This window comes from Sycon ciliatum, chromosome 1 (assembly GCF_964019385.1).
Source record: "Sycon ciliatum chromosome 1, ocSycCili1.1, whole genome shotgun sequence".
NCBI classification, from domain to species: Eukaryota; Metazoa; Porifera; class Calcarea; order Leucosolenida; family Sycettidae; genus Sycon; species Sycon ciliatum.
In genome coordinates this window covers 93,991,285-94,002,863 of record NC_088643.1, presented here as the reverse complement: position 1 = coordinate 94,002,863, position 11,579 = coordinate 93,991,285, and the positions used below count along the sequence as shown (strand labels likewise).

Sequence of the window (11,579 nt, the reverse complement as noted above, 5' to 3'; positions counted from 1 at the left end):
TACTGGCCAGAGTGCTCCATTCATCGCGTGCAGATCTTCAGTACAAAAGGGAAATCAAGTGAACAAAAAGCTATAAAACTATCGTATAGATCTCAACTCGGAGTGCAAACTTCAAAACAATCATCAGAAGACAGTCTACAACTCTATTCAGCGTCTAATAATAAAAATAATATTGTTCCGCCGTGCAAAAGTAACGCAGCAAACGACGGCGATACGAATTTTACCTTTGCTAAACACTTGCCGATACTGGCAAACGACTAGGGAGGACAGGGTAGGAGTAAGTTGCATGTGCCTTAAAAAAATTCCAACGGAACTAGCAGGCAATGTGCTGAGCTCGGGAGAATATGATTCAAAAGAGAACAAGAACAAAGGTGCTAGTAGCTACCCGATGAAAATTATTTAAAAACAAGAGTGGCTGCGGCAAGATGGGCTGTGGCATTTAGCTGACATATGTCAAGAGCAGAGGGAAAGAGAGAGAGAGAGAGAGAGAGCGCGCGCGTGTGTGTGTGTGTCCGTGTGTGTCTGAGTGTGTGCGTACATGCGAGGGTGCGTCTGTACGTGTGTGTTTGTGTGCACATGTGAGCGTGTGTCTGTACGTGTGTATGTGTATGTGTGTGTGCATGTGTATGTGAGTGTGTGTGTATTTGTGTGTGTGTGTGTGTGTGTGTGTGTGTGTGCGTGCGTGCGTGCGTGTGTGTGTGTGTGTGTGTGTGTGTGTGTGTGTGTGTGAGATAGATGGATTTACTGCTAGGGACAGTGAGATCGGACTGTCTTGATTGGTTAAAGGTATGCTGACCTGATCAGGGTGACAGTGCTGTTTAAAAACCATGCAGATTCATATGTGACATACTGTGCACAGTTGCATTGGTAACCAGTTCTTGGCCCCTGATCGTACTTTCCCTAATTCCTATCAGTTGCTGAAAAGATCGCACAAATCTAGCCTAGGAGAGGAAAAAAGATTTACACCGATCTTGGAAAGATTAAATTCAGTATTGACTGGGAGGAAGAATGCTGTGTAAAGACGTGCTTGCAGTCTGCTTAGGTCTCGTTGCGGTGGCTGGGGCGCAGGCGCTTCGGAGCAACGCACCCGTACTGGTCGTTGCTTCTCTCTGCCGTCTCCGTGACAACGGAATGACGCCTGCTGGTGCTGCTGTAGGCACTACCTACCTCACCATAGGCACTGTCTATGTCGCCATAGCCGCTACCTGCGTCGCTATAGATACATTCTGGCCACGATCCTCCTGCTCCTCCTGCTGCTGCTGCTGCTGCTGCTTCTGCGAAGGTGTCTCGTCTCGACGCCTCAAAGAGGACATCCCTGTAGCACGTATCTACACCAATGGCAGGCGGAGTGGAAAACAGCGGTGCAGTGCTGCTAGACGAGACAGAGAGTTTGCACGTACGCGTGTCCAGAGCAGCAACGGAAACGGCAGACCCGGTGCTGCTGCTGCCACCTGCAGGCCATGTGTCTATCGCGTAAATGTTCCCTTTGGTGCCCACATCGCCGTTTGATGAACTTGCACTGACGGGTTTGGCACGTGACAACGACCCTATGGGGATCGTTCTCTTTCTTGCTAACACGTCACCGGCATTGTTGATGGACGGAGCAGTGAGAGCATCCGCAGTCGTTACCCTGTCCGCAGCTACCGCACTGCCGATGCTGTCTTCAAGAGCCGTGCCATACACAACCTCGTCTTGAGGCATGCCGTACACAACCTTATTTTTGAGTGCAGGTGAGTCATCTACAACATACAGATTCCCTGCAGTCGTTACTCTGTCCGCAGCTATGGCACTGCCGACGCTGTCTTCAAGAGCCGTGCCATACACAACCTCGTCTTGAGGCGTGCCATACACAACCTCATCTGTGTGTGCAGGTGTGTCATCTACAACATACAGATTCCCTTCAGTCGTTACCTTGTCCTCAGCTACCGCACTGCCGATGCTGTCTTCAAGAGCCGTGCCATACACAACCTCGCCTTGAGGTGTGCCGTCCACAACCCCATCTGTGAGTGCAGGCATGTCATCTACAACATACAGATTCCCTGCAGTCGTTACCTTGTCCGCAGCTATGGCACTGCCGATGCTGTCTTCAAGAGCCGTGCCATACACAACCTCATCTGTGAGTGCAGGTGTGTCATCATACAGATTCCCCGCAGTCGTCACTCTGTCCGCGGCTAGGCCACTGCCGGCGCTGTCTTCAAGAGCCGTGCCGTACACAACCTCGTCTATGGGCATGCCGTACACAACCCCATCTGTCAGTGCAGGCGTGTCATCAACAACGTACATGTTTTCTTGCTTACCAATGCCGGTACCCTTGCGGTGGATATCAGTGGTGTGTGTGCTGCCTGGAGCGACATGGAGAGGCCCAAAATCCAACGGTTTGTCGCTAGCATCAGTTGCAGCAGCAGCATCATCAGCGGCTACCATACAAACAGATAGGCCCGCGAATTTTCCAGTCAGGGAAGGCGCCGGGGAATCACCCAGATAGAACTCATTTCCCTCATCAAACACAGCAGCGGCTACGTCCTCCTCGTAGATATTCTCTGCTCCATTGTATGCGTCCGTTGTAAACGTGGCCAAGGATGCGGTTGTGGCTACTGTATCGGTGACGCTGGCACGCAGCCTCTTCCGACTGCTGTCCTGCGACCATGCAGACGACTGCGAAACATTTCTCCTGTTACTGCTGCTGCTGGCGTGCTGCGTAGCATCTCTGTCCGGCATGGCGTACAGATCGAGCGATTCATCCACCGTGATGTTAGGCCGCAAGTTCAGTGTGAACGCTCCGCGGAACTGTTGCCGCTTGCTGCTCGAACTGCTGGCCATTGTCGAACTGGCCTCGGCTGCCGTCAACGTTTCCTCACAGCATGCGTATTGCTCTTCGCACACGAGACTTTTATCGTCGTCATCCAGCTGCGGCTCAGCCTCGCTGGTTTGGGTGTTGTCAAGGACAGACTCCACTGATGGAAGACCAACGACAGTGACATGCCTCAAAAACCTACCATCTGCTTGCACAACACCTGCATACAACACAGCGGATGCAGAGGACACAACACAGCACACATAACGAGCATAGGTACGAGAGAAAAAACCAAAGCAGCAGGTCTTTGAGCAACACATGAGAGAGTTCATACTACTAATGAGTGCATACTATTGCCCCACGTAATCATGCTTCACTTAACCCATTGCCGTCCGATTAATACCTACAGCCGCAGCAGCCACAACAACAGCATCAGCATGACCATCAGCATCAGCATCAGCATCAGCATCAGCATCAGCATCAGCAGCAGCAGCAGCAGCAGCATCAGCAGCAGCATCAGCAGCATCAGCAGCATCAGCATCAGCAGCATCAGCATCAGCAGCATCAGCAGCATCAGCATCAGCAGCACCAGCATCAGCAGCATCAGCATCAGCAGCATCAGCAGCATGATCAGCAGCAGGAGCATCACCATCAGCGGCAGCATCAGCATCAGCAGCACCAGAAGCAGTGGCAGCACACTCAACTACCATACATTCTAGTTTTAAGCGAATGGGTGTCCCTGGTCTCGCTGAAGGGGTGGATGCGCAGTGGCAAGGTAAATATATACAAAATTTTAAATGTAGAAAGGAAAAGGATATAAGGATACGAGTTAGGAGTAACTCTCCATCACTGTAACTGGATACTCTATACAGTCAGAAAGTGCAATAACTAGGCACACAACTGACAAGAGTACTGAGACATTCGACGTCCTGACGTTATGGCTCGTTATGGCTCAACATCCGAGTTTTAAATTTTTAAATATGAAACATACAGTTTCCTCTGAGACAAAAATGCGATAATTGTTCTGAAGACAGTATGCAGTGGTGTGCGTTCTGTGTGTTTTCTGTGCGTTCTCTGTGCGTTCTCTGTGCGATCTGTGTGCGCTCTGTTCTCTTGTGTATTCCCTGTGCGATCTGGGTGTTCTTCATGTACTGTGCAGAAGACTCCAGATATTGTAGAATTTACGAGTGTCACTATTATTTATCTACTGTGTTTATTCTATATTTTGTTAATCCTTCGTTCTTCCGAGAGCACAGTCAAAGCGTTTACTAGGAGTTAGTTACTAGTACATCACTGATTGTTACAAGTAGTTTACAGGTTACAAAACAGCTGGTGTTGTTTCTAAGTTGATTATCTCGAATTCGAATTGTTACTTATCTTTGCATTCCTTCAGAAAGTCCGTTCTGCAGCTCTAGTCCGTCCTAGTGTAGGTTCTGCTCTGACAAGGCTTGCCTTCACCCTGTGGGTGCTAACACTCTCTGACAGGACATGGTTGAAATTGCTTTGAGTTCCCATCAGCACAGATCTTCGTTTTCCTTGTTCTTTGAACTTCCTTTGACTTCTACTTTCGAATTATTTCACTGTTTGTATTATTTTCTGACTTTTCTTGATTTTCCATTATTTTTGTCCACTGCGTACCAGTGCAGTACATCTTGTGTATCGTCATGGCAGCGTGACATCATTGTTTTTCTCATATGCATGCACGTGATCTACGCATTTCTTCTTTGGAGCGCTGTGTGCCACGTAGCTTTGCGTGCGCCAGTGTCTTCGTTGTTGAGAGTTCTTGAGAAGACGAGCAAGTTGTCGTTTCGGTTTCTGATGTGCGGTGGAAAGCGTCTCCACGCGTACAATAATACTCATAAAAAGGACACACTTCAGGCTCATTACAAACATCTTTAAAGTTTTGGAAAGTTTTTGTCTTCACAAGTATACAGGAACAGTGGATAGTAAGAAGGTGGTAAAATAGCGCAAAAAAGAAGATAGCTAAAGTATACAGCAAAAATCGCAATAATCCACTGTTCCTGTTCCTTTTCCCTTGCCTGTATTTCACCTGACGAGAAGGCTTGAAAGTATACTTGTGAAGACAAAAAAATTTCAAGATGTTTGTAATGAGCCTGAAGTGTGTCCTTTTTATGAGTATAAAACATACACAAAGCAAATATAAAGAATACAAGAGAGGGTGAGGAACAAGGTGGACCCCACCCCACATTATGACAAATGCTACATACGCCACCCAAACAACACTATAGTCTTCCTCACAGTGCTATCACCGCTAGGCGCTGTGTTTCATTCCAGAACCTCGCTCAGCCTCAGGACCCTGGGTATGCTTGTTCAATAGGGCAACTCCTACCTCAGGGCTCTGGCTATGCTTGTTCAGCAGGGCAACTGCTGCCTCAGGTCGCTGGCTAGACTTGTCAAATAAGGACACTGCTGACTCAGGCCAGTCGTTATGACTGGAGATGTATTTTCCATGAAGATATACCTATTGGGCGGCATGTGCAAACCATACCAATACTAACGTCAACAGAACCAGTCAAGAGAATGAAGGGGGTGTTTATTCCGGGCAGGTAATTGTGCAGGCAATTGCTTGAGGACTTTTACGACAGCCTGGGTTAGAGTCAGCATACATCTGAACCCTGATAAAACGCGTAGATCATGATCTCCCTGTTGTGCCACGTGCAGAGAAACACAACAACTTGATCCACTTACACTTTCCGGTTTCGACCCGTCGGAAATAAATCAAGGCGGCAACCGCGGTGACTAAGACTAGTGCAGCGGCCACGCCCACGCCCATCCAGAGGCCCATGTGTTGATTTGCCGTGCTCCGTCCACCATTCTTGATGAGCGGCGTGGGCGATGTTGCCGGTGTCTCGTCATCATCACTGTCGCCATGGTCACCATCGTCGCCCCCGCCGTTGCCGTGGCGTCCATTCGACAGGGATACTGGTACCATGGAAACCTGGATTGGCTCTTGACTTGCAGATTCTGTCACAACAGGAGCAAGTATGGAGAATAGGCCATTAACCACTAAAGAGAAACGGGCACGAAAACAACAGTAGGGAAAATCTTTGTAAACCGCCCAATGTTTGCGCACTAATTTTTTTACGATCTCTCAGAACCAGCGAATTTACGACGGCAAATGTTTGCGGAGCACTGTGGCCACACGCAAACATAGCCCTATTGACGATGGCACTTAACGGTATTGCGTGACGGATCCTTTCAATGTTCTTATCTTTCCTTTTCCTTTTCTACCTGGACTCCTCCTTGGGGGTTTCCCTTTTCTCTCTAGCTCTTCTCTTGTACCTTTTTGCTATTTTTCACTTAATTAATGTGGGGCTTTGAATAAGTCATTGATTGCCTACCAGGAGTATTATTTTACCAATATTCAAGCCACTGTTTTTTTTTCAAGTCAGTCTGATATTGCCTCCCCTGAATGTGAAAGGTGCCTTGAGCGCCTCTGTGGCTTGCTTGCCAGGGCTTATTCCAGCATGCCCTATGCACACATATGTTGCGTATGTGCGCTGCGGGCTGTGTTTCGCGTTGCTCCGGTCCGCCGCCATGTGTGTTCGTGGGTCTCGGCCTGCATACCATCGTCCAGCTAACGAGCTCAGGGAGCTGACGGCGGTTGAAAGCCGGATCTAAACCAGTCGTGTTTTAGTGTAAAACTCTCGCCACTATCATGAGAGATATGTTTTCCACGCCTTTGTGTTATTGTTTTCTTGCCCTACCCTGGTTTCTCATCACATCGTGTTCCTTTTGCCAGTATTTTACTATTCTTCCCAACCAGATAGTAGTATTTTACTACTCCACCCAACCAGGAAGTAGTATTTTACTACTCCTCCCAACCAGGAAGTAGTATTTTACTACTCCTGTCAACCAGGAAGTAGAATTTTACTACAAGTACTTTTTTTTTACTAGCGCCATGTAAACCGTTCATGTGTGAGCCATGAATAAGGGGAGTGGTGGCGTGGTCTGGGATGCTCTGCCGACCTTGGGTCTCGGCTTCATCACAACCAGGCGCGCCAATAGAAGAGAGAGAGAGAGAGAAAGAGAGAGAGAGAGAGAGAGAGAGAGAGAGAGAGAGAGAGAGAGAGAGAGAGAGAGAGAGAGAGAGAGAGAGAGAGAGAGAGAGAGAGAGAGAGAGAGAGAGAGAGAGAGAGAGAGACAGAGACAGAGAGACACAGAGAGACTCCTCCCAACCATGACATGCCCGTGCCAAGCGTCACCAGTGCCTGCTACCTTGGCATCATCTTGGATGTACGCATGTCATGGCAGCCCCAGGTCGATGCAAGCATCACGAAAGCCAATAAGAAAATTGGAACTCTGTGGCGGACACGAAAGTCGCTAACACTTGCTAGCCGTGTCCTGTTCTTCAAGGCAGCTATCATGCTGGATCTACTGTATGGGTCCGTTGCGTTAAGCCCAGGTCTCACTCATGTCCAGACCGACGGGCTCCAAGTAGCACAAAACCGTGGGGCAAGAGCAGTTGATGGCCGGCCAGGGTTCTCTCGTGCCAGTGATCTCCTGGAATGCGTGTAGGTGTTCAGGATTGGAGAAGTACATCGGCAGAAAGTCCTAGTCTTTGTCTGGAGGTGCATACACGCCAGTGCGAGTCCATCCCTCCAGGAGCTCTTCGTACGCTGCGCGGATCGTAGGACGTGCCTGGATCTCGCCCTGGGGCTCCGTCTACCAGCTACACTTACCCGCGCCGGACGATCTCGCCCTGCCTCCCAAGGTAGTGCCCTTTGGAACGTCCTACCGGATGCAGTCAGAGTACTGTCGTCTCTCAGCAGCTTCAAAGCTGCCGTCGTACCGTATACCTTCCGATCTTCCTGATGTTATGATTATAAACTTGCCTTGACACAGCTTCCTGTCTGTGGTTGATTTTCACTGTTTACCATTATCATTTGCCATGGCGACCCCCGTAAGTCCGTAACTGGCAGGGCAGGCTTGGGCCTTTTTCAACAACAAAAATCCTGCCGATGTTAGTAGCAAGTACTCTCGTTAGCAATTACAGATAGTACTTTGTTTGTTTGTTTTTATATTTCATTTTATTTTCTCTATTTATTCTCTTTACCAGGCGTGGGCCATCCCCTGGACTAACACAATGGGTGCCTTATTATTATTTTTCTGTTTATCGTTCGCCGGCTTACTTGTAGTTTGATGATAACGCTTCGCTCTTCATTGAGATATCTACCATTCTCTCTTTTTTCCCCTTATTTTCTCCCCAACCCTCCTTCCCTGTAACATAATAACATATTCGCTGCCTTGTCATTGAGCATTTGTGCTCGTTTGAATTTGCGAATTCAAATAAAGTATACAAACAAACAAACAAAACCAGGAAGTAGTATTTTACTACTCCTCACAACCAGGGAGTAGTATTTTACTACTCCTGTCAACCAGGAAGTAGTATTTTACTACTCCTCCCAACCAGGAAGTAGTATTTTACTACTCCTGCCAACCAGAGAGTAGTATCAGTGCCTTCATTCAGGGACTACAGCCGCGGTGGTCCTTTCTCTCAAGAACCCTTGAGGATGCCCCTGCACTGTTTGGTCGTCTTGAAGACGTGATTCGGGACATCTTGATCCCAGCTCTGACAGGCCAGGCGCCACTGTCTTCTCAGGAGCGTGCACTGCTGGCCTTCCCATGTCGCCATGGTGGTCTTGGCATCACCAACCCGACATCTATGGGCGGCAACTACCACAATTCACGCAAGATCACGACATCCCTGTGGGAGAAACTAATCGCCCAAGATTCCTCCCTAGATGGCACCGCGGCGCAAGTTCTCCGCATGAAGGCAGAGGTACGTACGACTTTGCTAACCAACCTCCTGGCAGCCGTGAAGTCTTTCAAGGATGGTGCTGGAGCAGAGCTTGAGCTGCAATTGACCCTAGCTTCGGAGAAGGGGGCCTCTAGCTGGCTGACTTGCCGCCCTCTAGCCATCCATGGATTTCGTTTGTCCAAGGCGGAGTTTCGCGATGCCCTCTGTCTCCGGTACGGGTGGACACCAGCACGCCTGCCATCAGGATGCGTATGTGGCCATGGTAACTTTGACGTCACCCATGCCTTGTCCTGCAGTACTGGGAGATTCCCCAGTATTCGACACAATGAAATTCGAGACCTCACGGCTGATGTTCTGCGTCAGGTCACGCATTTTGTGTGCACAGAACCGATGCTGCAGCCAGTCACCGGGGAGAAATTCCGGCTTCTGTCCACAACGACTGCTGATCAGGCTCGTCTTGATGTTGCCGAATCTGGGGTGGCCGATTTGAGCGCACCTTTCTTGATATAAGGGTTTTCAACCCCTACGCTGCCTCAAATTGCGCTGCCTCAGTTTCCTCAGTGTATGCACGCCATGAAAAGGAGAAACGCCGGAGATATGAGCAGCGTCTGCTTCAGGTTGACCGCGCCACGTTCGTGCCAGTAGTGCTGTCAGCCACTAGTGGCATTAGCAAGTGTGCATCGGCCCTGTTCAAACGTCTTGCCAGCATGCTATCTGACAAGCTGAAGGAGCCGTACTCTGTGACGATGGCATGGCTGCGCTGCAAGCTAAGCTTTGCATTAGTCCGAGCTAGCGTGATGTGCCTTCATGGGGCAAGATCCTCATCCGCACACCGTGTCACCAGGGACCCCGCGTCTGTAGTAGTAGCCGAGGCACGCGTTTCCTTGCAGGACTGTTGAACTAAAGTCAGACATGTAATGTACATTTTTGTCTAGAGGTCTAGTCATGTACTTGTCATGATTCTTTTCTATTTATATTCTTTTTACCAGGCGTGGGCCATCCCCTGGATTATCAAAATGGGTGCCTTATTATTTTTCTTTTTTTTCTTTTTCTGTTTTATTCTTTTTACCAGGCGTGGGCCATCCACTGGATTATCAAAATGGGTGCCTTATTATTAATTTTTTCTTTTTTTTCTTTTTCTGTTTTATTCTTTTTACCAGGCGTGGGCCATCCCCTGAATCAAAATGGGTGCCTTATTATTTTTCAGTATTTTACTACTCCTGCCAACCAGGAAGTAGTATTTTACTACTCCTCCCAACCAGGGAGTAGAAATCTACTACTCCTGCCAACCAGGGAGTAGTATTTTACAATCCATTACAACGAGATCCGTGACGTGACAGCGAACCTGGTCAAGAGAGTTGCCATGAATGTGGCAGTCGAGCCTCGACTCCAGCCGCTAACTGGAGAAAGGCTGCAGTACCGAACTGTAATCACTAACCACCAGGCCCGATTGGATGTGGCGGCTAGTGGTGTGTGGGGTGGGCGATTCGAGCGTGTGTTTCTTGATGTACGGGTTTTCAACCCTTCTGCACAATCGAATCGGACCTCCTCACTCAAGAGCACGTACCAGCCCCATGAGAAGGAAAAACGTCGACATTATGGCAGGGGCGTGCTTGGCGAGGGGCGCAGGGGGCAAGTGCACCCCCACAATATTTCGACCGTGGTTTTGAAAAGTCACCAATGTATTGCAGAAAGCTCGACCTCGCGGGAGCACATCCACAGATGAGGTGCTGAAGCTGTTCTTTCGACGCTCTCCTTGCCGAATCCTGTCCAGATACGTCAACTAGTGTGACGATTGTTCTTGGCTATATCCGTGCAGTGTGTGTTTGCATCGGCCTGCCTGGCACAGTGTCGTCAACGGATTGGTTTTTAAACAAGTGTAAAGTTTTCATCCTTTATTTTGAAACAAATTGATAATCATGATGCTGTACTGTGTTCATTCTTGATGACATACAATCGTTGTAACCGTAAAAATGACGTCACATGTACAAATATCTGATGATGTGACCGCGTACCGGTACAACCTTTTGAAAATTGCTGTTGTCTGGAAGTGGTGCACCCCCCTGGAAGGGGAGCCGAGCACGCCCCTGTATGGCCAACGCGTCAGGGATGTTGAGCATGCCACCTTCTACCATTGGTTTCCTCAGCCAGTGGTGGGATGGGAAAAGGTGTTTTCTTGAGTTCTGGACAGTCTTGTCTTCTATGCAACCAGTGGAGCAGATTTTGCCAGATCGTGACACGCGACTGACATACCAGCCATGCAGGGTGGCCCATGTTGCCGGTGCAACGGCAACGGCACCTGCACGGGATGTGCGTGTGTGAAGGCGAAACGCCAATGTTCCAACTGTGCGCCTGGGAGGACCAGCCGGTGTCAGAACCTCCCCGTCTACGACCAAGCCCCGACGACCACCACCAGTGAGGCCGTGGCTAGGGTAGTGTATCTGATACCTCCACCAATACGTCTTCTTCTCTTGTCTTATTATTTTTCTGAGTGCAATAAAGAGTTTTGTTCTGTCGTACAGTCGACAGTCGCAGTTTCAAAAAAAAAGGAAAAAGGAAAACCGCATCGATTGTACAAGCGTGCCACGTCTCTGATCTCAGAGAAGACGAAGGAGCCGTGCAGCCAAGTCATGTCGTGGATCCGGTGCTGAGTGTCTTTTGCCCTTCTGAGACCCAGCATTGCTTGTTTGCGGGCGCAAGGCGAATTCGTCCCCTGCCAGCCATGGACACCTCTGCTGTGAAGGTGGTGGCTGAAGTGGCTATCCGGCCTTGAGGCAGTTGTGTGTTGGATTGGATTGGATTGGATTTTTATTTACAGTGGTGACTATAACAGACAATTGCCTAATAACAATAGACCCACTCGAGGGAAAGATGCAAAAAGATATGAATAATTAATATAATAGACTACCGGTATTGGATAGGTGATCATGTTCGCATTTTGCATAGCTGAAAGTCATAAGTACTAGCGTGAAAAAGCAAGGCACTGGGGTACAAGTTTCTTAA

At 48.9% G+C, this 11,579-nt stretch overlaps 1 protein-coding gene across 1 annotated transcript; it reads right to left on the bottom strand.

Annotated features, from left to right (window-relative positions):
- Positions 1–717: 717 nt before the first annotated feature.
- On the bottom strand, positions 718–5,779 carry LOC135807176 (uncharacterized; the record flags this gene model as incomplete). Its single annotated transcript, XM_065321196.1, is given in 2 exon segments — positions 718–3,014; positions 5,504–5,779. Coding segments are annotated over 2 exon segments (2,252 nt in total), but the record flags the coding sequence as incomplete, so codon positions are not given.
- Between the last annotated feature and the right edge of the window lie 5,800 nt (positions 5,780–11,579).